Genomic DNA, 25,332 nt, shown 5'->3' with positions numbered 1-25,332 from the left:
TTTCTGAAGCGAGACTGCCTGAATTCCTAATCCACACCGTCACCTGCTCTCCGTGTGATCACGGGTCAGTTACTTAACCTGCTGAGTCTCAGGTTTTCATCTCCAAGATGGGCCTCATACCAGTAGTTGTGAGGATTCAATACAATACATAAATTTATGTGAAGCACTAAAATAAAAACACCTGGCACAAGCACATTCTACACGGGTATCAAGTGTCATGATGATGGTGCTACAGAGAAGACCTAAGGTGGAGAGTTGCTGCAACAGGCCCCGGAGTGAGTGGCTGCAGTCCAGGTGGAGACCTCTGACCATTACATCAAAGAGGGCCTCATTTGGGGAGCCTGTTTGGACTTGCACAGGGGAAGTCTGCTTGCTGTGTTCCTTTTGACAGCCGCGGTCAGGCTGCTGGGTACCAGCATCCTTGGCTCCTAGAAGACTGTCAGCTCCTTGAAGACAGTGATTATGTTTTTCCAGGTATTATTTCCTCTGCAGTGCTGAGCACATGCCTCATGGAGAGTGGTGCTCACTCAAGGTTTATGGCACTGAATCCTACTGAACGGTGGAGAGAGAGAATATTATTCAGGGCCCAACATGTGCCAACACTCTTCTTTCAAAGCGAGATTGTGTTTTTACACTTTGCTCTGAAATCATCACTTCCTTTTTACAGAGGAGATATTAGAGGCGCAAGGAGCTCCGCGCCTTTGCCCGAGGTCATGCAGCGGCTAGAAATGTCTCTCTGAAATGGGTGCCCTCTTCCGGCCACCGCCCTTTCCCCAGTGGCCGTGCAGGCACAGAGAAAGGAGAACAGGGCCTGGGGCTGCTGTCCTGAGAAGGTGGGTGTCAGGAGCAGCTGCAGAGGTGGAAGGGGAGGGCTGACTCTTGATTTCTGCTGAAGCAGAGATGGCTTTTGAACTGCAGTTTTTGAAAAATGCAAGTATATTCCTTGTGGGATTTTCTATAATTCATTTTTGCCCTTGTCTTCCACACTATTTATTTACCTAAGCCTTTGTTCTCTTAGAAACTATTTGAGCCACATGTCATTGATTGTGTTAAAACCCTGGGCCCTTTATCCTGCTCAGGTTTTTGTTTTTATTTTGTTTTGTTTTTTTTTTCCTCTCTCCAGCTGCTCTGCATAGCAGTTAATTCTCTGACTCTGTGGCCTGACTCTTATCCGGTGATGGGTCGCCTTACACTCCCACCCCTGCTCTTTCAAGAATGGGGGCCAGGGATGTAGGATCCAGCTTCAGAATCTATTTTTCTTTTTTGTGTCTTTGTTGTCTGAAGCTCAGGGCAGAGTCCAATCAATCCGTGTAGGTGTGGTGGAGCCCTGTGACCCTTCCCAGGGGAAATCCTAGCCCCATAGAAACTTGGCTGGTTTGGGCTCTGGGAATAAATCCCAGGCTTTGAAGAATCTGTCAATGTTCAACTAACCCCACAAAACCTCTGGAAATTTTTCATGGAACCGAAACTCACACCAAGGGAGGAGGCTCTGAGCTTGGCATCAGAGTCTGGGAAGAGGGAGAACTGGGGAAGCAACTAAGATCTTTTCCTCCAAAAACTTCAGGCCTCTTCCCCACATTCAGGTGTCCTAAAGAGTCTATCTGAGCAAGTCCCATCTCCTTCCTGCTTTTTCTTGAAGCATCTCACTGGTTTGCTCTGTGTCTTCAAGGAGATTGTCAGGGCAGCTAGTTCCTTTCCCACCTTCTAGGGGTCTTCAGATAATTCTATAAATGAGACCATTTGTCTAGGGGCAAGAAAAGGTTGCTGAAGGAAACCTAGCCTTGTTATCTGCCAAGAGAAGCTGTCACTGATATTTATTTAGCAGTTCTAGTATCCCAGGTATAAGGCTGCAATAAGGTGACCATCCAGTACAGTTTGCTCAGGACTTGGGGGTGTCCTTTCTGGGACACTGGGCACACAGTGCTAAAACCAGGAATAATGACCTTTAAAGTAGATGCTATTACTCCCGACTCACACCTGAGCACACTGAGGTGCAGAGAGGTGAGGTAGCTTATGGAAGGTCACACACAACACCTGTGGAGGACTTGGGTCTCCAACAGAGATGGTCCAGTGTCAGACCCTGACCTTTGTCCAGCCCTGTTCTCGGGAATACAAGCTTCCATCTCCTGCAGACTGTGTTGCCCAGCAGCTCGCATCAGCTGACTCTCTCTCCTGGGCCTTTGTTTAGCTGTCTCTTTTATCTCCAAGTCTGCCTGAAGTGCCATTCGTTTCCTGTCCCTCCCCCTGCTGACTGAGGTCCCTCCTGCCTCACCTCCTTCAGGAGGCCCTTTCTGACCTGACCATCCAACTAAACCCAGGGTCCTGTCTCCATACTTTCATTAAACATCTTCATATGTGAGTCACTGGCTGCTCCCTACTGTCTTGTAAGTGTCTGCCTGTGTATCTTTCCATCCCTTCTGGATGAGGATCTTATAGAATAAAAGGGGACAGCTTTCATCTTTGGGTTTCTAGCTTCTCACACAGCACCTTACTTATAACTGAGGACCAATAAATAGCTGCTGAATGAATCAGTTGATTTATAAAATATCAGAAGGTAACTGTGATTTAGAGTCATAGTTTTAGAGCCATTTAAGGATTTATTCCACGAGATACATTTTGTGCATTTTGTGGTACTTGGATCAGATCTCTTAAATTTTTTTAGTTTTAGAAAATAAGTACTTTTGGGGAGTTAACTTGTCCATTTGGATTGGATTTCAACCTGACCCTTTACCATGTCTAATGCCTGCAAGTGAAAAATTGTCTTTCCTGAGCTCATAGATAAGAACTTCCAAGTAATCTAGAGGCTGTGTGGAGGTTAGGAAGAAAGGAATTTCTTAAATCAGGTTTTTGCTTTGTCTTTACTATGGATTTTGTTAGTGTTCTGAGTCTCAGATTTCCATGCTATTACATATGAGTCTGCCTTCAAGAGTTGATCTTTCTGGGCAGAAGAGAGGAACAGAGAAGTGAGACCCAGTTATCTGAGGGCCTATTCTTTGGTCTCTGGGTCTCCCAATTTTGGCATCTGACTGGTGCAAGTCATGGCCAGGTGTATGGCATTTGCCATCACCGAGTTGAATTGCAGAATGAATGGTGTGACATGTTATAGTGGTTTTTAGGGATATAAACAGCTTTTGGTTTTTTATTAACAATGTTTAAAATGTTAGCCTGGATCATTCCTGCTACTTGGTACTTCATTTTCTTTATTCCCCCGACCCCCCCCCCCATTATTCTGTCATCAGTTGTATACTCAAGGGCAGAAAACAAATGTTACAGTCAATCTAAGCAAGCCCAAATACCTCTGGCAAAGCAGACATCATGCTAAGAGGGAATGCCTGTACCATCATGCCAAGCCCTGCTATTAACAACAAAGACTGAGAGTGGTCAGTAGTAACAACAGTGGCAAAACTGTGTTGAGTAAACCACGTTCCAGGTACTGTTCTCCTTGCCTCATCTTCGCAAGAGCCCTAAGAACTCCATTCTCTCATCGTTCCAATTTCCTAGACCAAGGAACTGAGGCACAGGAAGGTTAAATGGCTGTTAAGTGGCTGGACCAACCTGCAGACTTGAAGTCAGGCAATCTAATTCTAGAGCCTTCATTCTTGACCATTATGCCCTAAATAGTGCAAAATCTGTTTGCATCTCATTTACACAAAAACCTTCCCTATTACCTTTCGGGCTCTGTGAAGGGGGTGGAATGTGGGGGATAGGAATGGTGGCAGTGTCAAGGTCTATTTGATTTCTTTGTAGCTTTAGGATTTATATTGGTTGAATTCTGAATGGCATTTCTTTCAAAGCCATGGGGAAGCTTCATCAAACACTGGGATGAAAGAAATCTCTTCAGCTGTTTCACTCCCCTTCATTGGTTAGGCTTGGGATGAACCCTCTGGGCTTGCTCCAGTGGCATTAAAACAAATAAATCCTGAAAGAGATCTGAGTTCACCTCTGCTGTCTGTGAATGCTTAGAATTCTTGAAAGTAGTTGGAAAGAAAGGAGCTCGTTTCTGCAGGCTCCATGAGAATTAGAGTTGGGTAGGTCTGTGTGCAGCACCTTCCTCCTTGACTCTTAACTCTGGGGGACCTTGGACAAGCTTCTTGAACAACTTTTGGTCTCATTTTCTGACTTAGTAAAACAGTGCAATAACAAGTACTTCTCAAGATCATTATAAGAATCTAATACAGTAATATTTGCAAAGTATGAGGCACCAAGCAATATCCCAATAAACAGAAGGATTGTAGGATATTTGTTCTTTACCAGTGATTTTGACAGTTCTAAACAGAATGTATGGGAATAATTTTACTGTTACCCATGAGATGTTCCTCATGACTGTCCAGTACCTTTCACCATGAATCATAATTAAGACATAGAGCATTTGTTCATGATTAAATCTGCTGACTTTATCTGGAAGATGTCTCGTATTTTCCTAGTACCTGCCCTGTGCCACACTCATTCATTCATTTGTTAAACAATAACAGTAAAAATTAGTGCCACTGTGGTGTCAAGCTTAGCCTGGGCTTCAGCCTGCTCATAGTCTCATAGAAGGAGACATCTATGCAAATAAACATATTACAGATACAGTGATAGAATCTGTACAGTGTCAGTGGTTAAGGTATAAGCAAAGGGACTTGGTCAGTTCTCCTTGACTGGGATTCCCCATGGAGGAGTGGAAGGGGGAAGACATGGTCAGGAAAGGCTTCTTCTGGTAAAAAAGCTGAGTCTCCAAAATGTAGTCCATGTACCCCAGGTAGCTTGCTGGGGGATGGCGTGTACTGTGGGAAGAATATTCTAAGAAGGAACAGCATGAGGGAATGTTCAGCGGCATGACCAAGCAAGGCTCATTCAGGAATAAGTAGGATGTCTCTACACTTGTGCTGAGCACGTCTGTAGGTCCTGTATTTAACAGTCCCATGTAGTGAGTACAGTGTGTTCTCCATACATCTTACTTAATCCCCACAGCAATTTTGTAAGGCCAGAATCTTCAGATGTGGAAATTGAGGTTCTCGAGATCAAGGCATTTGCCTAAGACCTGTCAGTAGGATTCAAGCCTAAGTCTGAGGACAACAATACTAGCAACAGTAGGGAGTTCCCACCGTGGCTCAGTGGTAAGGAACCCAACTAGGATCCATGAGGATGCGGGTTCAATCCCTGGCCTCCCTCAGAGGATTGAGGATCTGGTGTTTCCGTGAGCTGTGGTGTAGGTTGCAGATGTACCTCGGATCTTGTGTTGCTGTGGCTGTGGCATAGGCTGGCAGCTGCAGCTCCGATTCAACCCCTAGGAGCTAGGAACTTCCTTACACCACAGATGCAGCCCTAAAAAGTAAATTAAAAAAAATTTAAAAAACAACAGTGATGAAAACAGCAAGCATCCATGTAGTACTAGGCAGGCTCTAACCAGCACTGTCCAATACAGCATCCACTAGCCACATGCACCAATTAAAATTAAAATTAAAATGGAAAATTTGGTTCCTCATTTGCACTAGCCACATTTCAAGGGCCCAGTTGCCACATGTGTCTGGTGACAGCTGTGTATGGAAATGCAGATATAGAATATTTCCATCATCTCAGAATATTCTCTGGACAGCACCAGTCCAAGCACTTTGCATATATTAGCACATGTAATCCTTGTGACAGTCTCATGAGGAGGGTACTGTCATTCACATTGTGCAGATGTGGACACTGAGGCCTGAAGGAGAGAAGCAACTTAATCAATGTCCTGTGATGAATGAGTGTAGGTTTTTAAGCACAACACTATAATGCCAAAGCCATATATTATATTCTACATAAAGTGAATGAATATCAGTCAAAAGAAGAGAATTCAGTACCTTTCTATGTAAGACTGGTGCTTGGTCCTCTGCAGAGAAAATGCCTTTGATATGAGTCTTACCCTTCCAGGAGCTTACATTTATTGGGACGGGCTTTGCAAACATGAGGCTGGTGGTCTCCAGAGAGCCTCCTCCCCAGAGACCCTATGAATCTCTAGCCCAGCTCAATCAAACAGCTCATTTGATGGACTTTATCTGTCAGTTCATTCCTCCAAATGGCTGATTCAAGAGTATCAAGTTGATACAGTCTTAGGTGATGTTCAAAACCCTTTTTTTTCCTTCAGAAAAGGTATCTGGGTTATTATTTTACAAGTATCTTTATCAAGATGCCAACACTTCAATAGCAGACATTTTAATTTTTCAAACATAGGGAAAAAGACTAGCAAACAATAAATCCTAGTTTGAGCCCTGCTTCTCCCGCTAAGTAGCTAAATAAACTCAAGTTACTTTACCTCTCTGAAATTCAGTTTTTTTCAACTGTGATCCCCCCAAATAAAATAACATGTGGGATTTTTTTTTAAAAGCTAAATGAAGGGTACAGTGTTGAAGGCTGCTTTGTAAGCTGTAAAGTACTTTATATGGCTATAAAGTATGAGATAATTATAGCACAAATGCTAGAGCTTGGGATGTTTTTCTTCTATATAACCTTTTAGAGTTTTCAAAGCAGTTGTGGCTTGATAAATTACAGGATAACCCGTGCTTAATCATAACATTCACAAAGCCTCTTTTTTTGGTTTTACATAAATATAGTAGATATTCAATAAATGTTTGGATGGAAAGATGGATAGTTGGTGGATTGGGCAGAGGGAAGGAGACAGCATGTAAAGGAAAATAAGAGAGTTGTTCTTGAAGTTTTAATTTTTCCTTTTTGATTTTATGTGTTGAGAACATATTTCTTGACACGAATTGTCTTATAGATGTGGAAGTGGAAGGGTCCTTAAAAAGAGGCCCTGAATTGATTCATGGACTCCATAAGCTTGTTCTTCTGCTGTCTGTTTTCCATTCAACAACAACAACAAAAGAAAAATGGATTAAGCAACTACCATCAGCTGAGCATTGTGCAAGGGTCAGGGAAAACACAGTTGACTATCTCACAGTTTTTTTTGGTGCCTGTTTCTTCAGCTGCTCATTTAGCCCTTTAAACTTTCTGAGGAATGCTGAATTAACTGACACTTGCACAGTCATGTGAAGGGCCCGCAGCGCTGAGGGTTGCGCTTGTCAAAACCCCGTCGAAGGAATTGTTTCCTGATGTACCTTCTATGGATTGTGAAATGTGTTTGTCCAGAAAGGAGAAAGCTCCTCCTCCCCTTCTTTGCCTTCCCTGCTTCGGGCCTCTTTTCTCAGGATCGGCCCCTCGCAGCCAAAGGAGAAGGGAGATAGGTCAGCGCCAGGATTCTCGGGGCCTCTCAGGGGCACCCGCCCTGCCCTGCACTTGGACCAGATGGACATCAGGCAGCATATGAGGACCTCCCTGGAGGGGAAGTTTTCTAAGTCTCAGGACTTGAGAATATAGAATCCTAGGAAGGATTTTTCCCCACCCTCCTGTTTCCAGGCAAGGAGACACTTGGTATCTTTAAAAAAAAAAAAAAAAAAAAAGCTGTGTATATTGTGTACTGAACATGGCTGAGAAAGAAGCTCCATTTGCAATCCATTGCTCTCCTTGCAGATGAGGGAGCGGGTCAGATTTTCCGGTGGTTTGTGGCATCTTCTAACTCTAAATCCATGGCTATTACTAAATGTTCCCTGGTGAACTACATTTCAAAATAAAACAAGATTTCCTTTATATAAGACAATTGTAACATCACAAAGCGAGGGATTCTTCAAAGAACACGGGCTTTAGGATCAGACAGAATAAGGTCAAGGTGCCAGATCCTAGGACTGCTCTTTGTGACCTTGAGCAAGTTACCTGAACACTCTGGTCCTTCGCTTCTTCTGTAAGTGGTGAAGGGAGGAAATAATATTTATGTTTCCTAGATGTTGCAGTGATTAAATCAGGTAACATGTAAAGACTTTAATGCAGTACCCAGCCTATCATAGCTGTCTGTTGTATTTGCTAAAAAGGTAGGAAGAATACAGCTGTCTCTTGAGAAAGAGTTCAGATGAACTGAGAATATTGAGAGTGAGAGTGATGGAGGTCACGGGGACATAGCAACCAGCCATCAAACTTTTAAACATATCCTCAATAACAGAGCCAGTGTGATATTGTTATTCCCTTCATTTTATAGCAGGCCTTTCTGTCTCCAAACTCCATTCTTTTTTCATTATAACTCACTCATTCTCGGATTCTAAACCTAGTGATATCTGCAATGAATCTGCTAACCAGAGGAGAAAGAAAGAAAGCATTCCACAGATTTATTTTTTTCCCATGTCTAACCCCTTTCAGAATTGAATTGCCCTGCAAGATAAACTTTGCCTGGGCTTTATATACAGGAGACCAGGAAAGGCAGGCCATCATCAGGAATTCTTGAACTTACTGATAACACTCTGGACCAGCAATAGGAAATTCCTTTTCTGTCCAGGATCTCAGGATCGATATCTTTAAGGCCCAGATTTGAAGATATCCAGATAAGTAAATATTGACCACCTGGTTTGGGGGGGTTTATCTTGGAAGAAAACCTAAGACCCAGTTTGGAATCAGATTACCTGGATGTGAGCACCAGCCCTGCTTCTTGTGTGCTGTGTCCCCTTGGTTCTGTTACTTCTTATGTCTAGGCTTTAGTTTCCTCATCTGTAAAATGAGGATGAGAATAACACCAATCACAGTCAATGGTTGCAAGAATACAATCAGGCGCATGCAGGTAAAAAGCACGCAGGAAGAGCTCAATTAAAATTATCTTGTATCTGGGGCTTCTTCCTGTCTGAAAGCCTCTGTGCCGTGGATGGGGTACTTCATCACTGATCCACCCAGAAATTCATAAACCACTCCAAGTGTGCGAAAAAAAAGGGCCGTTAATACTCAAAAATTTTGACCCAGATTATGAAGGAACTAAGAAGGGTTGTATTTCCTGCAAAGCAAGCCAAAGATCAGCTAAATGGAAGCTGTTGCCACCCCTAGCTGGAGGGACAGGAGGAGGTGGTGGACACCAGCAGAGTGGAGCATCGGTGGCCCTGTCAGCAGAGCTGAAGCCATGGAGGAGAAGCAGCCGTCCGCCTCGGGGAAGCAGGGGAGGGGAGACTCCCGCACCTTCAGCCCTCGGATCTCCAGGCAGGGCCGACCTTGGCTGTCCTGGAACTTGGGGATCACAGGCCAAGGGCACAGCCCCACGATGGTGAGCAGAACAGGGGACTTGGTGAAAGCCGACAGGTCCAGGACTTTTACAGGCCTAGTCCCAGATCTCCATCACTTGGTTGCTGGGACCTAACTACTGTGAGAACAGAAAAAGTCCTGTGGTAACACAAACGTACTGTGATAACCAACACAACAAGTTTAAAAGAGGTGTACTTCTTCCTCTGCTGGGCATGCACAGGTTACTGAGGTTCACAGGTGCCCAAGCAGGTAGAATTTTGGAAAAAGCATGAGAAAAACCTAGAAAGTTGTTGGAAGACTAGAGGCTTATTAATGATCCCCCCAGCTCCTGCTTTCTGGCAAGGACTGCTTGCTGAGCAGCCAGTACCTTCAGTAACAGGGGATCTGTGGCCTAAAGAGGCACCCTGACCCCACCTTTCACCCAGCTGACTCCTGCCTGAATCCCTACAGGGGAGCCCAGCCACCCCACAGGCCCTTCCTCCCACACTGATCCCTGCATTATAATGCTCCATTTAGGCTTCTCCCTCCCTCTCTCCCACAAGACCCTGAACACGCAGGACAAGGATTGTCATCTCTATCCTCTCGTCCCCATGCATCTACACTTTCCCTTGTCACTGTGGTTGGTGCTGGGTGGGGGCTAAGTATGTGGACCATGCAGCACCAGCTCCCTGCAGCTTTTATCATAGCAGGAGAGGCAGGTGGGCTATGGTAAGTCTGTAAGTTACCAGTGTCTTCTTGTGTGCTAGGAAAGTCCAAGCGTGTGTGAAGACATTGGACAGAGAGCCACGTCTTTCCTGGAGGCACAGGGAAGCTTTCAGAGACAGTTGAGTTAGGAATGAGTTGGAGTTAACCTGGCAGAGAGGTTGGGGAATGGCATTTCAGGCAGAGGGAAGAGCACATGCAGAGGTCTTGAGGTGGGATGGAGCACTGAGTATTGGAGATGGCAGGCAGGGCGCTGTTACACAGAGCCCCCTGGGCCCGAGGGAGCTATTCTCTCCCGCATTCCGACCTCTGCTCTCTGCCCCCAGCACTTTCCACCTCCTGCTGTGACCTCGTTGGAAAGGTTTGCGTGGTTGTGGCTCCCACATCCTACCCAATGTATCATGAAGGTGCTTGCTGGGTATTTGAATAAATGACGGGCAACTCCAGGCTCTAAACACTCTCTCTGACTCTCCCCTCACAGTTGTAACTTCACTTGCCCACAAGTATCAAAGAACACGCCCCGTGTATCATTTTATGGGTAGAAGGTGCTTATGGGTATTTGGATAAATGATGGGTGACTCCGGGCTCTAAACAGTCTGACTCTGCCCTCACACTTGTAACTTCACTTGCCCAGCAAGTATCAAGGAACACACTCCGTGCAAAGCCGCCTGAGCTTATACCATTTATGGGAAACTCTCTGCTACCTGGCGTTCTTTCAACAGACACTGACTGTCAGTCACTCTGTCCTTTATTCCAAGTTCTGGGATGAGCAGTACTGAGGATGGTGACCCAGAGATCTGATCATCAGAGGATTCTGTCGCCTTCAGTGAGATGGAAATGTGATGTGTCAAACCAGAGTCCCCTCCGCCCTGCCCCTTCCCAGCAGTGTGACCTTGGACGGGTCACTCAGCCCATAGATGAGCCTTCATTCCTCTGCTGATGTGTGCCATTCATCATTTCAGCTTGATAGGCTTCCTATAAAATGAGACCGTACATATAAACATCAGCAGAGTGTCTGGGATTTTGTGAGCAAAAAAATCACTGATAGCGGGTGCCTTTATTATTCTAATGACAGTGACTTATTATTCCAGTGTTGGATGCCATACACTGACGCTGAAAGCCAAAAACAGGTTTCCTGGTTGCCCAGGCTGACCAGTGAGCCCTTTTGGTTTCTGTTTGAGACTGGTCTGCACGTCTGTTTGAGACGTGGTCTCAACGTCCTTTGGTATAAAAAAGAGAGTATCATTATGTTTGTTTTAGCTTTCTTTCCTTCTCCTTTTTCTAAGAGAGTTTTGTTTTGCTTTCTCACAGGAGTGATTGGAGCAGATGTGAGGGGGCACGGCCTCGCTTGTGAGGGACAGCCAGTGACGTCACGGCTGGCTGTCATCTGTGGAACATCTTCTTGTCACATGGGGGTGAGTCTGCCGGGTGAGGGCGGGGCTGCCACACTCGGGAGGATGGCCAGCCTGGGAGGAGGGAACCGCTGGCCCCTTTGCCCCTCAGCTCCTCCCTTCCTGCCCCCCCACCACACACACACCGTGGTTTATCTAGCTGGAAGCCCAGCCTTCCCACTAATAGCCTTGCTTATTAGATTTGCCAGACCCTTTTCCAGGGGCCAAATTCTTAAAAAGTGTGAAAAGGGTAGAGTCTGCCTTTAACATCACCCTGGCCAGAGAACCCATGGCTTGAGGGGTGAAATCGGATCCAGAGATGGCAACGCCTCGCTCCCAGACAATCTGTCCCCAATGGGTAGCTGCGTCTTCTTTGCAAAGGGGTGTCTGTTTTCCTTGGCCACTGAGCTCTCTCTCAATCAATATAAATCCATCTCCCTGGGAGCGCCCTGGTGATGTATAGAATTAGGCTGCATATCACGACTTTGAAAGAACACTGATAAGCAATTTTCACTTTGCTAATTTTTCTCCATGAATTAGTAGAAAGGCTTTCTCCAAGATTGCAGCTAAAATTTAGTGCCTGCCCTAAAATTTATATCTTCTTTAAATGCATGAGTCTGAAAGCATTCCATTTCGATAAGTACCCATTTCTACCATATTTTTATTTAAAAGTCATTACTCTGTTAAACTGAGATGGACGACTCCTTGAATTTTTCCCAGATAAGTAAAATAGGGGCGAGAGTGGTGGAGGAGGAGGAGGGCAAATGGGGGAGTGAGCGGCGGGGGCATGAGTAAGGATTAGAGTGGGGTCTGAGATGCAGTCGAGGGCAGAGGCCCTGTGACAATGGAGGGTACATATGATGCGAAACTGTTTAGCTGCCGTAGGGACCAGTGATCGTCTTGTACCATAAAATATTTTGGTTGCGTAAATATCGATACATTGACTTATTCATGGATCCTCTGCCCTTGTGTCTGGGACTGTGGCAAATCCTGGGGACACTAGGATAACATAGGGCCTCCCATTGGTGAGATGGAATTATAATAGGTATGACAGTAAAAGGCTCCACAGTATAGATGCAGATTGAGCCTGTGATACTGAGCATCTGGTAGGTACCAGGCATGGCATCGGGGGTTTTCATTTTGCAGGGGTGGTGGGGCTGTGTTTCCAGACTGGTTTCCAATCCCACATCCTCCATGAGCTAAGGATGGGCCCTTGGGCTGGGCACTTCACACCTCCGGGCCCCAGATCCTTCCTGTGCGAGATGTGGGAAGTATAATACATATCTCATAGTATCATGAAGGTGATTTGAGGCAATATAATGTGCTTCATATGAAGTGAGCCCTTTTCAAGGCTTAGTCTCTGTCATCAGCCCTCATATTATTGGGCAGAAAGGACACAGTGATTACCTGCCTGGGAGGGTCCAAGGCCACTACCTGAGAGGACTTGGTGCCAGACTTTCTCGCAGCCCTTCAAAAAAAAAAAAAAAAAAGCTTTCCTGGAGCTCCCGTTGTGGCACAACAGGGTCAGCAGCATTTTTGGGAACACTGGGACACAGGTTTGATCCCCAGCCCAGACCAGTGAGTTAGGGCTCCGGCATTACTGCAGCTGCGGCTTAGGTCATGACTCTGGCTCCAGTCTGATCCCTGGCCTGGGAGCTCCACATGCCGTGGGATAGCCAAAAATGACCAACAAAAAAAAGCGCTTTCCTTCTATTTGTTTCTCTGGACAAAGTTTTAAATGGAACTTCAAGTTTAAGAGTCCTGGCCTCTTTCTTCCGTCGGCAGCCCTATCATGAGGCTTAGCTGTCACTGAAGGGAGAGATCTGCAGGGCCCAAGGCCGCCTTGAGCAGGAGGTGCCGCCAGGGCAGTCAGTCCTCAGCTCCCTCCATGTGAGTCTTCACTCGTTAGCCCGCCTTCACCGAACACTGTTTCAAACCTCTTTAAATCATCTCCCATTTTCACGGGGACACATCGAATCTGGTTTCTCCTAGAAAGGCAAAATTTCAGGCGTTTTTACCCCACTCAGCTCAGACTTAGGAGCAAAAGCAAATCCAAATGAATGTGAATCTGTGACATCCCCACTTCTCAGTTTCCTGGCCTCTTGAGGAAAATGACGCTGGCTTGTGGTACAGCATCCATTTTTATAAATTAAGCCACCGGGGCAGAGAAAGGTCCAGTCATATTCCCAAGGTCACACAGCTATAAAACTTGAGCTGAGAACTCAGATCTAACTCCGTCTGAGTCCCGCGTGTACCCCCCTTGATGCCTTCCTATGTTGCGTGCGATGACAAGCGCCCATAGAGGAATAGAGAGCATGGTCTCTGGCATCAGACAGGGGTAGCTTTGGCCACGCGCTCATGCACTATGGCCCTGTGACCCAAGGTGAACTACATACATTCTCAGGTGCTCATGCATCACGTTGAGGCTGAGGATGCCAGTCCTAGACGGTTGCTGGATAACATGAATTATGTACATACATCCCTAGTCCCTAGGAGATGCTCAGAAATGGTGGGAATTCTTATTGCACTTTCCTAGTAACATAAAAGCCCCACTTGAAGTAACTGGTTGAGCTTTAACGAGTTTGATGGGCAGCTGCAGTTGGTTGCAGTGAATGAGGGCCATAAAATGCCAGTTTATTATGGTCGTGTTGTGCTGGAAATAAAGTCCCCACCCCCAGCCCGCTTTGTACTTGGGAGTGGGAAGGGACCTTCTGGGCCAAGGGGATTAATCATCAGCTTTAATGTTATGTGGTGAGGGCGAGACTGTGGTCATGCCGGCATCGGAAAATACCTTTGATCTGACTCAGGTGCTGGGCGTCCAGTGAGCCAGCAACAATAACACCTTTGTCAGGTCTAGGAGAGGTGCAGGTCTAAGGAAACACTCCCAGGGAAACTCAAGGACCCTCTTTGTTGTGGTTCTGGCAAATAAAACCACCAACTGTCAGGAAAAATTCACCAAACAGAACCCAGGGACGAGGGGGCAGTGGGCTTTTCAAAAAGTGGCTTCCAACATGGTCTGAAGGATTCTCATGCTTTCTGTCTGCTCACTGCTGATGTTTCTAATTCAGTAGGTTGACTGGGTCAAAATTCCCAGGAATATTTTGCGTTTGATCCAGGTTGCCTCTTTCTAGAACAGCCGGAGTGAATGAATGAACAATGTCCAAGTGCCAAGTATTGGTATTTAGAAGTTCTCTTTCTCCAGGTCCCTGTTAACTTCCAGGAATCTGGAGAAAAAGCCTGAGGTTGAACGTAAGCCTTACTAATCAGGCCTTTGATATTTTAGAAGATACAAGTGTGGGCTGCACATTTATCTTCCTTGCAGATGATTTAATTAACAAGGGAAAAAAATACTGTTCTTTTTTTAACTCCATGAAAGCAGAGCTGCTTGTTCAGAGTTAATTACTATCAAGTCACCAAAACCCAAGATCATACACAGCAGGGGTTAGCCAGAGGTTGAAAAGTCATGGGGTCAAACAGAGCTGATCCCTGCCTTTGCTCCAGCACCCCGTTTCTCCAGCTGTCAAGTCAGGTTGTAACTTGGCAACTTATCTTCAGTTAGCATGACAGATGGGGAGGGAACCCTGGGGAAGGGGTGGGGAAGGATGGAAGAGGTAAGATTTGGGCAGAACAATAGTTGGTGAGAGCTGGGAATTACGTCTGCATCTTAAATGGCTCAGAACTGAAGTTTTCATCCAAGTCCTGGATGAAGGTAGGACTGGTGGTTTGCTCTCACTTACTGAGTGTGGAATTTCAAAGACATGGTCTCATTCTCTGGCTTCACCACTGGCGGTGTGAGTTTAGGTAAGATACTTCATCTTTGAGTGCCTCGGTGTCTTCGTCTGTTAAATGTGGGCCCATAAAGTGGTTTTGAGGATTAAATGAGGTCACCTTTGTGAACAGCTTGGCACTGTACCTAGCACCAAGTACCAAATCGGGTGTTATTGTTAAAAATGATTCATTAAAGCTAGAATGATCCCTGTGACAATGGATTCAAATTAAAGATGCCAGAATAATGAAATCACGTTTAGCTTAATGTAGATTACCGATGGCCACATGTAGCCATATTTATAGACATGTGTAGGTATATAGGCTAGTAAACACACCTGTATTTCCTAGCTGTGGCAGCAGAGGGGCCTGGAAACAAGGACACCCTAGCAGCTAATTGCTGCAAGCACTCCTGGATCTTGGTTTCTAACACCATTCTCCATTAAGGAATCAGGACTTCTTGGGGAAATGGTTGACTCTAGGACTGGGGCAGGAAATAGACATGATGAGCCTAGGTGTATTTTAGTCGCACCAGAAAGAAAGGAAGCACAAAAAGAGAGAAAGAGAAAAAGAGAGAGGAGGGGAGTGAGGGAGGAAGGAAGGAAGGAAAAGAAAGAAACCCACAACCGATGAGATTATTAGGAGCCAACCAAGAGCCACCAGTGGCCAAAACTTTAACAATTTGAGCAGAATAATAAAGTGTATTGGATTATAATGCAAAATATGAATACTGTGAGTCCATACTGATATAAATAAATGAGCGGAAGAGACAAATCTCTCGTACAGGAGAATTCTAAATAATTTATGTAGATATCCCCCTGCAAGGCGGTGGAAAACAACTCCCTATTCCTAAAGTGTGCTTCAATGAGGATAGTATAAAAGGGGGGGCGGTAATTAAACAGTGGAGAAATCTGGCACAGTAACCTCAGCCAGGTGTTCAAGGTCAGCACCAACGGTGTTAGGTCAAGTTGAGAAAATGTGCTGTTGACATGATGCAATGAGAATGGGGCTTTCTCTCTGTTGTCTCTCTCCCCTCAACCTATAACCGCTACTGTCTAATTAATCTTAAAAAAAAAAAAAATCAGACAAATTCTATTTGAGGGACATTCTACAAAATACCTGACCAGGACTCACTAAAACTGTCAAGGTCATCAGGAAACAAGGAATGTCTGAGAAATTATCACAGCCTAGAGGAGCCTAAAGAGATGTGACTGCTGATTATAATGTAGCCTCCTGGGTGGGATCCTGGAACAGAAGAAAGACCTTAGGTGAAAACTAAGAAAATCTGAACCAAGTAAGGTCTTTAGTTAATGATAATACATCAATATCGTTCTTTAATTATGCCCTTGAACTTAATGTAAGATATCAATGACAGAAGAAACTCAGTATAGGGTATGTGGAACTTTGTACTCTCTTCCCAACTCTTCTGTCATCTAAAACTGTTCTAAAAATAAAAGGCCATTTAAAAAATTATTCATTAAATCATTCACTCATTATCAAAACATGTTCTTGTATTTGCCTGGCTAAGTGCTCAGAGGATAAAGATAAATAAGATAAAGCATCATTGAGAAAGACAGCAAGGAGATGACTGCAGTTCAGAATAGTAGATCTGATGGTAGATTTAGGACCAGAATACAGAGAAGGGACCACTCAAGTCTTCAGCAGACAGAGAGGCTTTCCTGTAGGATGTGAGATTTTTCAGGAGTGTGTTACCCACCTCACCCCGCCCATATGCATGCACACTAGGATGCTCTTCTTTCCAGCCCAGTTTCAGGCACTAGGCCCCAGCCTCACCCTTCTCCTCTGTGCCTTTGTCTTCTGTGGACACAGCACCCACAGCTGACTTTCTCTGTGCCTGGGTAGGATGTGGGTATTGCAGTCCCATTGGAAGAGCACCACAGGAAGGGAGAATGTCAGGGGGCAGGTTTCTCTCTCTTGGTCTCTTTAGCAGATGACATTGGCAGAGGTCATTGAGAGAGGTGGAGAGGGAAGGAGTCCATATGGCACGGATGGGAGCATGGTTACGCCTCCCAGTGAAAGATCTGGGCTACTGTGCATGATTCACCAGGACCTACTGTGGTCAGCCTCTAGGACCAGGCTTCTAAGGAGTCAGTCTCTCTGTACCAAGCCTCACCCTGGGCCCCACAACCACATATGTTGAAAACAGACCGTATGCTAAGGCATTTATTTGGCGAGGGGAAGTTTGACGTGGCTCCGTAAGCAGTAAGACAGCCTGTGCACTCAGGAAGCTCAGGGCAGTGTTTTTCTGGGTATTTGAGGCAGGACAGTTCAACACTGTGCTGGACGGAAGATGTTTAGCATCCCTGGTCCAACCTCGGTTATTATGGAGAGATAGGCAGTGGCATTAGCTGCTACCATCTATTGAGCACCTACAGTGTACCAGGCACTGTGCTAGACTCTTTATATCATGGAATCAGCTTAACAATCCTGTGAGGCTGGCACCATTACTCTTCCCACTTGACAAGTGAGGAAACACAGCCAAAGAGCAATTGAGTGGCTCACACAGTGTGCAGGAAGGGGATGCTTGTCTGAGTTCTCTAGGGACTGACCCAGACAGCTTGCTGTTCCCTTTCAGTTAAATAGCTTCTCTCAAAGGCTCAGAGGATATAGGAGCAGATTCGACTAAAATATGGGCACACATTGGGGATTCGATTAACATATGGGCACATGTTGGGGCAGACATCTCCACAAAGAAAAGATTTGAATGACAAATGCCTGAGAAGATGCTCAGTATCACTAGTCACTAGGGAAATGCCAGTTCAAACCACGGTGAGATCCCCTACACACTTGTGGAATGGCTGACATTGTGGTGAGGATGTGGTGGCGGGGGCGGGGAGGGGGGACTGGACTTACATGCTGCTGGTGGGAATGTGAAATGGTACAACCACTTCGGAAAGTGGTCTAGCACTTTCTTACAGAGTTAACATAATACCTACCAAGTGATCTGGCCATTCCACTCATAAAAGCCGGTCTCTATGGAAACCCATGGCAGTTTTATTTATGATGGCCCCAAACTGGAGACAACCCAAATGTCTATCAACAGTGTGTAGATAAACAAACTGTTGGTCTCTCATTAGAATGGAATACTACTAAGCAAGAAAAAGGAGTGAGCTATTAATATAAGCTATAACATCGCTTAATCTCAAAATAATTATGCTGAGTGATAGAAGCTGAGTGAAAGAGTACAAACTATATAATTCCATTTATTTAACATCGTGGAACTGCATACTAATGACAGAAAGAGGACCAAGTGTTGCCTGCAGTGGAAGTGGGCACAGTGAGGGCCAGGAAAGTAGGGGTACAAGTAGGCACAAGGAAACTTTAGGGGGCAATGGATATACTTATCTTCAGTGTAGTAATGTCTTCACTGGTAGGTGTCTGCTGTGTTGCAACTTACCAAACCAGATGTTTTAAATATGTGCAGTTTGTTGAATGCTAATTATAGCTCAGTAAAGCTTTAACAAAAAGAAAGTACAACAGCAATAACAATATCTACCAGCACTTATCTAGTGCTTACTATATTGAAGGCACTGTTCTAATATCTCTAAAAATTCTTCAGTCCTCATTTTAAAAATAGTACATAGTAAGTGCTCAATAAATACTAATGATTACTTCCTTCCTTCTAACCCAAGTTTATTCTTAGCTACCCTGATACATTTTACTACCCTGCTCTTTTGGCCCCATGCACAGACCACTGGGTATTGTTATTTGTCTTTGAAAGGTACCAGCTTGTATCTCAGATGATGCTGGTGTGCTTCCTGAGTCCACATTAGTGAGGCCATGTCTCCCTTGCCCTTCTCGGCCCATCCTGGCTGGTCGAGAGCTGGTGCACAGGGGTGTGTGGCTGTATGGTTCCTCACCCATGTCCCTTGCTGGCAAGTGAGCAAGTGCTTTGATTTTCCTGGGTCTCTCCTCACTCCTTGCTGATCCAGAGGGCCCGTCTCTGCTGAGTGGGGCCAACTCACTGGGAGAACCACCCCCTCCCACCATGCTTGAGGTGCTGTCAGGCTGTTTCCTGTCCACCTTTCCTGGGCATAGCTGAGGGTTCATTTGATCACTGTGGGCAGTGAGAGTCTCACTGAACAGTGTTACTTTAGTGGGGCCCGGGAAGCACAAACCAGCCACGCCTGCTCTCTCTTCTTTCCTCCACCAAGCAGTCCTCCAGAACTCTCCACTCCCATCCATCATCTGCAGTCCACCCCTCCTGCCCTTGCAGGGAGAACAGGACCCCTTCTCAGCCTCTTGGGATGCACTGGGGCTCAGGATGGGTCTGCCACCCAATCTCTGTTCTGCTGGGAAAAGACGGTTCAGGAGCCCTAGAGGCTGGGGCTCCAACCAGAGAAAAACCTCCCATCAGACCCTTTGAGTCAGTGGGGCTAACTCTTTGGGTGATGACTGTAGCAGCGCTGTTTCACCCGGACTCAAGCTGAGGAGCCAAGGGTGCTGCATATGGTTCCAGGGAAATGCAAATTCAAACCACAGTGAGCCCCACCACATGCTGGTCAGAATGGCTGAAGTCCTGTTGCGGATGCAGGGGACTGGAACTCTTACACGCTCCTTCTGGAAACGTGAAATGACACCACCACTTTGGAAAATAGTTTAGCATAGCCTTACAAAGAAACTCTCATACCTCCTGTATGATCCAGCCATTCCACTCCTATAAAAGCGGGGGAGGACTGAAAGATCCCATGTTTCTGGAAGCCCACCAGAAACACAGCAAAGTCAGGTAACATAAGGCATTTCATGAGGTCAGAAACAAAAGCCTTTGGTAAGAGTCTGTCCACTGGCCTGAGCCCAGCTTTGCATAAAAGACAGCAACTTGACCAGAAGAATGGTAGAAGCCGGGGTGGGGGGGGACGGGAGGGAACATGACAAAATTAGCAGCAATAACAATAGCTGCTCACATTTACTGCATGCTTATTATGGGCTAAGAAGTTTGGCTATATTAGTGCATCTGACCCTTATAATAACCTTATCCAGTTATCAGCATTATCCTCCCATTTTATAGACACTGAAACTGAGTCACAAAGAGACTAAGTACTTACCCAGGTCACAGAACTAGTAAATCCTAGAGACAGTTTCTAACTCAAGCTGTTTGATTGCAGAGCACATATTCTCAGCTCTTTGCAGAACCATGAGACTGGGGCCAGGGGCTGGGTTGGTCATGCCCACGAATGTCTTGTGGGAATGGGGATGAAGTGATTACAAGGCAGATGTTTTCCAAAGCCGGATGAGAACTGCAAAGTGAGGGCTGGATGCAGCTCAACCACAGCGTTCTCGTTTTTCCCCTCTTCCCAGTCTTTCACATCGCTGCCTTTCAAGAGGCCCCCAGTCTAATGACAACAATAAAAATAAACAGCATCACTTGTCACCATCATCCCCTGGGTGCAGAGTATTTATGAGACTTTTTATTTATAATCTTCCCTGGTTCCCTGCTGCTCTGTGGTCTAGTACTGAGTCAGGCAATTTGAAGACACGCAGCTAACTTTCCAAATCATGGAGATGTTTTTGCATTCGTTTGGAAGAGCATGAAAGGAAAACCACACTTTTTTTTTTTTTTCCTTTTTCTCTTTACCACTCATCTGCCACATGGATGACTCTGATACCTGTGGCTGCTGAGGGCAATCTAGCAGTGATGGAAGTTTGTGTGTTCTTCCAGCCAGTGAGTGAGGATGAAAAAGAGGCTGAGGCAGCCACAGCAGAGCCCTCGCTAAGTGTCAGGTACTGACAACTGACCATGCCACGCCCCCCCCCAAACACACACACACACCAGCTCATCTGCTTCTGTATACATTTAGTTCAGGGGTTGCAGGATTTTTGCCTTCTCGATTTCCCCTTATTTTTTTTTTTAATCCCCATCTCCCACTCTCCTTGTGTGGTCCAAAGCCCTGTTTTTCATCTTAATTAAATTTTAGTATATTTTTGTCCCCCAAGAGCCTTCAGAATTTTGGAGTAGTTTCTAGCCTTCCACCAAGAGATCAAAAGTCCAAGAAGAACCCATGAGAGATTTTTTGGGCAATTAATGTTGAAGTGTTTGGATTGAAAGTCCCTTCCTTTTTTGGGGGGGGGGGCACACCCACAACATGTGGAAGTTCCCAGGCTAGGGGGCAAATCAGAGCTGCAGCTGCTGGCCTATGCCACAGTCACAGCAATGCCAGATCCAAGCCGTGTCTGCAACCTATACCACAGCTCACAGCAATGTCAAATCCTTAGACCACTGAGGAGGCCAGGGATCGAACCCACATCTTCGTGGATATTAGTCGGGTTCTTTATCTGACTGAACCACAATGAGGACTCCAAAAGTCCCTTCCTTATGAACAGTCAGTGGCTCCCTACTACCCAATAGAAAAAAGGGTTCCTGGAGTTCCCATTTTGGCACAGCTGAAATGAATCCAACCAGGAACTATGAGGTTTCAGGTTTGATCTCTGACCTTGCTCAGTGGGTTAAGGATCCGGTGTTGCCGTGAGTTGTGGCGTAGGTCACAGACGCAGCTCGGATCTGGCGTTGCTGTGGCTGTGGCGTACATATGCCAGCAGCTGTAGCTCCAATTAGATCCCTAGCCTGGGAACCTCCATATGCCGTGGGTGCGGCCCTAAAGATACAAAAAGACAAAAAAAAAAAAAAAAAAGAAAGAAAAGGAAGAAAAAAGGTTCCATGTGAAAATCAAATGGGCGGTTTGGCTGTGTTGTTGTAGATTTGGGATATATTTTATTGAAAAAGAATGGAAGTTTTAAATCTCAAGGAGGTAAAATTTACTGCAAAGCTATGATCTATTTTTTAAAAAACTTTTTTTACTGAAAGATAATTCACATACCATGAAATTCACCCATGTCTTGTATTTTTCAAACCTGTAGAAAACTGAGTCTAGTGATGTTTGAGAAAGAGAAATATTTAGGGCCCATCTTTTAGGTTATACCATGGAATGATACCAGCATGTGGTCTCTGTTACTTACAGAGGTAACAGAAAGATACCACAAGGCAGTAAATTTCCACTTGTTTGCACTCAGTGTAGCACCTGACACATGGTCTGTTTCTAGTAAATACTGGATTGATCAGTGGGCAGAAGGACAGACAGAAATATACTAGATAGCCACCATCAAAGTTTGTTGAAGAAGAAATGGTGGCATGCCAGTCTGATGTCCTTTGTTTGATGGACAGGCTGTGTGGTGCAGGAAGGGAGCTCCAGCGTGTTAGCACTCTGGTGTTCAGGAAGGCTTCAGGTTCTTTCCTTGACGAACTGACACTTCCCACTGACATAGCAGCATTAGTCAACACAGTCACAGAATTCCATCCCCCTGAGAACTGATTTTTTTTTTCACTCAATTATGCTTGGAAGCAGGCCAAAAGCAAAAACCTAAAACTGATTGAAAAATATCCACATCCTCTAATTGCCAGACTTGTGTTTGGGCTTTCAACCATTGGTTTTAGCCTTGTAAAGAGCCAGGCAGAGACTACACCTTGATTCTGTTGGTTGAGGGGACATTTAACTGGAGAGTGCTTTCAATTGATTAATGAGCTGCCCTGGAGCTGCTTGATGGAGACAAGTCACAGGGCTACCCTGCCCTAACTTGTCATGTTAAGATCCACTGAAAGTTCCTCAAGTTTCCATGTAGCTCTTATCTGAGAGCTTTGCTGTGATCTTGAATGACAGGGCTAGGGTTCTCTGGAATTAGAAACATGGCCCATGAAAAAAAAAGAGGGAGCCCATAGAAAAGATGACGAGTTATATTCATATATGTACTCATTCTCATGTGATGTGCAAGGTACTAATTAGCATGGACCTACCTTGACAGACTCATGGTGAAGATTGTCCTGAATACTAAGTCTGCTGGCTACTCTCCTGATTAAAATCTATCTGACATCAAGCCTCCTGAATCCTAGCTGAGCCTAGGAGATCACGCATGATCTGACCCCTACCCACCCCGGCCTTGTTCCCTGCTGTCCATCCCTTTTCATCCTGTATTCTAGCAGGTACATCTCACACCCTTATATAAATTCCATGGGGCCAAAAGTTTGAGAATAGAGACTATCCAGATTTTAGAAAGTTAACACGGAGTTCCTGCCCTGGCTCAGCAGAAACGAATCTGACTACTATCCATGAAGACGTGGGTTTGATCCCTGCTCCTCGCTCAGTGGGTTAAGGATCCAGTGTTGCTGTGAGCTCTGGTGTTGATCACAAACGCAGCTTGGATCTGGCATTGCTATGACTGTGGCTGTAGATGTAGGCCATCAGCTACAGCTCCAATTTGACCCCTAGCCTGGGAACTTCCATATGCCTCAGGTACAGCCCTAAAAAGACAAAAAAAAAAAAAAAAAAAAAAAAAAAGGAAGTTAACACTGTTATGTGTACAGTATATTACATAACAATGCCAGTAAGGTCTGGGGCAGCACTTAGAATGGATCACATTTATATTTCTACAGTGAAACTTATGAATATTCACACTAAGTAGTTTAAATAGGTTCTAAAAACTTTGACCAATGCTGATCAGCTTTGGCCATCAAATGAATTATGAAAAAACTTTTGGTATTTGGAATGCTTTGATTGAAGATGTATAGACCTATATTGTCTCTTCTTGCAAAGAGCCTGTGCTCTCATTTGTCCTTTAGGCGTACTTATTTCTCTACCTAGAATGGTCATGTCTCCTGTCCACCTGGTGAATATCATCAACACCAGAATCATCACCATTATTGTAATTCCTATGTTTCGAGCATTCGTTTTGTTATTTGATACTCCCAGTAAACTCCAGGATGGCTCTCATTATATTATGATATCCCAAATGTTCAGATGAAGAAACTGAGGCTTGGGGAACTTACAGAGCAAAGAAGAAGTAGAACTGAGGTTGAACCAAAGCCCAGGGCCCACAGAGCCTGTGTTCTTATTCAGGACAGTATCCTTAGGGTGCAGCATCCCCAAAGTTCCCGGTCAGGCATCATGGCCTGCATGGCCCTCATCCCTTCCTCCAGCGTGCTGAGTGAATTGTGCCTTCATGGCTCTTTATGCCCAGCTCCAGCGTCTGCTCCACAAGCCTGATCTCATTGAGCAGTCAGCGATAAGCCGACTTCATGCACTATCTCTGTAGCACATGGTAGGAACGCAATATCTTGTATATTATCAAGTTCACCCAAGAGTTAAGCTAACAGCAAACAATTTTTGTAACTCAGTGAATTTTATTATATTTATAGTTGTACAGCGATCATCACAACCCAATTTTATAGCATTTCCATCTCAAACCCCCAGCCCCCAACCTGTCTCATTTGGAAACCGTAAGTTTTTCAAAGTCTGTGAGTCAGTTCTGTTCTGCAAAGAATATCATTGTGTCCTTTTTTTTAGATTCCATGTGTAAGTGATAGCATATGACATTGGTGTCTCACTGCCTAACTTCACTTAGCATGATAATTTCTAGGTCCATCCATGTTGTAAATGCCATTGTTTCTTTCCTTTTAATGGCTGAGTAATATTCCATTGTATATATGTACATCTTCTTTATCCACTCCGTTGTCGATGGACATTTCGGTTGCTTCAATATCTTGCCTATTGTATATAGTGCTGCAATGAACATTGGAGTACATGTATCTTTTTGAGTCATGGGTTTTCTCTGGATCGATGTCCAAGAATGGGATTGTTGGATCAAATGTAATTCTGATTTTAGTTTTCTTATGAATCTCCATACTATTTTCTACAGTGTTTGCACCAATTTACATTCCCACCAACAGTGTAATAGGGTTTCCTTTTCTCTACACCCTCTCCAGCATTTATTGTTTGTAGACTTTTTTTTTTAAGTGGCATTTTGTTTTGCATTTTTTTATTTTGTTGTTGTTCCCTCTGGTTGAACGCTTTACTTACATTTATTTATTTTTACTTTTTAGGGCCGTACCCATGGCATGTGGAGGTTCCCAGGCTAGGGGTCAAATCAGAGCTACAGCTACTGGCCTACTCCACAGCCACAGCAATGCAGGATCTGAGCCGCGTCTTCAACCTACACCACAGCCAGATCCTTAACCCACTGAGCGAGACCAGAGATTGAACCCTCATCCTCATGGATGCTAATTGGGTTCGTTAACCGTTGAGCCACAATGGGAACTCCTGTTTGTAGACTTTTTGATGACAGCCGTTCTGGCCAGTGTAAGGTGGTACCTCATAGTAGGTTTTTTTTTTTTTAAGGGCCATACGCTCGGCATATGGAGGTTCCCAGGCTAGGGGTCTAATCAAAGCTACAACTGCCAGCCCACACCACAGCCATAGTAATGCAAGATCAGATCTGCGTCTGCTACTACACCACAGCTTATGCCACTGCTGGATCTTCAACCCACTGAGCGAGGCCAGGGATCAAACCCGCAACCTCATGGTCACTAGTTGGATTCCTTTCCACTGGGCCACGACAGGAA

At 45.1% G+C, this 25,332-nt stretch overlaps 1 protein-coding gene across 45 annotated transcripts in view; it reads left to right on the top strand.

Moving 5' to 3' along the window:
- FGGY (FGGY carbohydrate kinase domain containing) overlaps positions 1-25,332 on the top strand; it is a 459,774-nt gene that overhangs the window by 242,577 nt on the left and 191,865 nt on the right. For all 45 annotated transcript variants that reach the window (XR_014808145.1, XR_014808144.1, XM_084964952.1 and 42 more), the window contains one exon: positions 11,080-11,183. Coding sequence is in view for 43 of the 45 variants with exons in the window: in XM_084964952.1 (XP_084821078.1) it covers positions 11,080-11,183 (104 nt within the window). In the remaining 2 variants the exon portion in view is untranslated. The remainder of the gene's footprint in view (positions 1-11,079; positions 11,184-25,332) is intronic.

The sequence above is a fragment of the Sus scrofa genome, chromosome 6, assembly GCF_054392235.1.
Source record: "Sus scrofa isolate SSC_HxYL_T2T_F1_AM1 chromosome 6, Sscrofa_HxYL_maternal_Yorkshire_Landrace_v2.0, whole genome shotgun sequence".
In the NCBI taxonomy this organism is placed as follows: domain Eukaryota; kingdom Metazoa; phylum Chordata; class Mammalia; order Artiodactyla; family Suidae; genus Sus; species Sus scrofa.
Note: the sequence above shows the minus strand (reverse complement) of the source record. Positions and strands in the feature narration are given on the sequence as shown.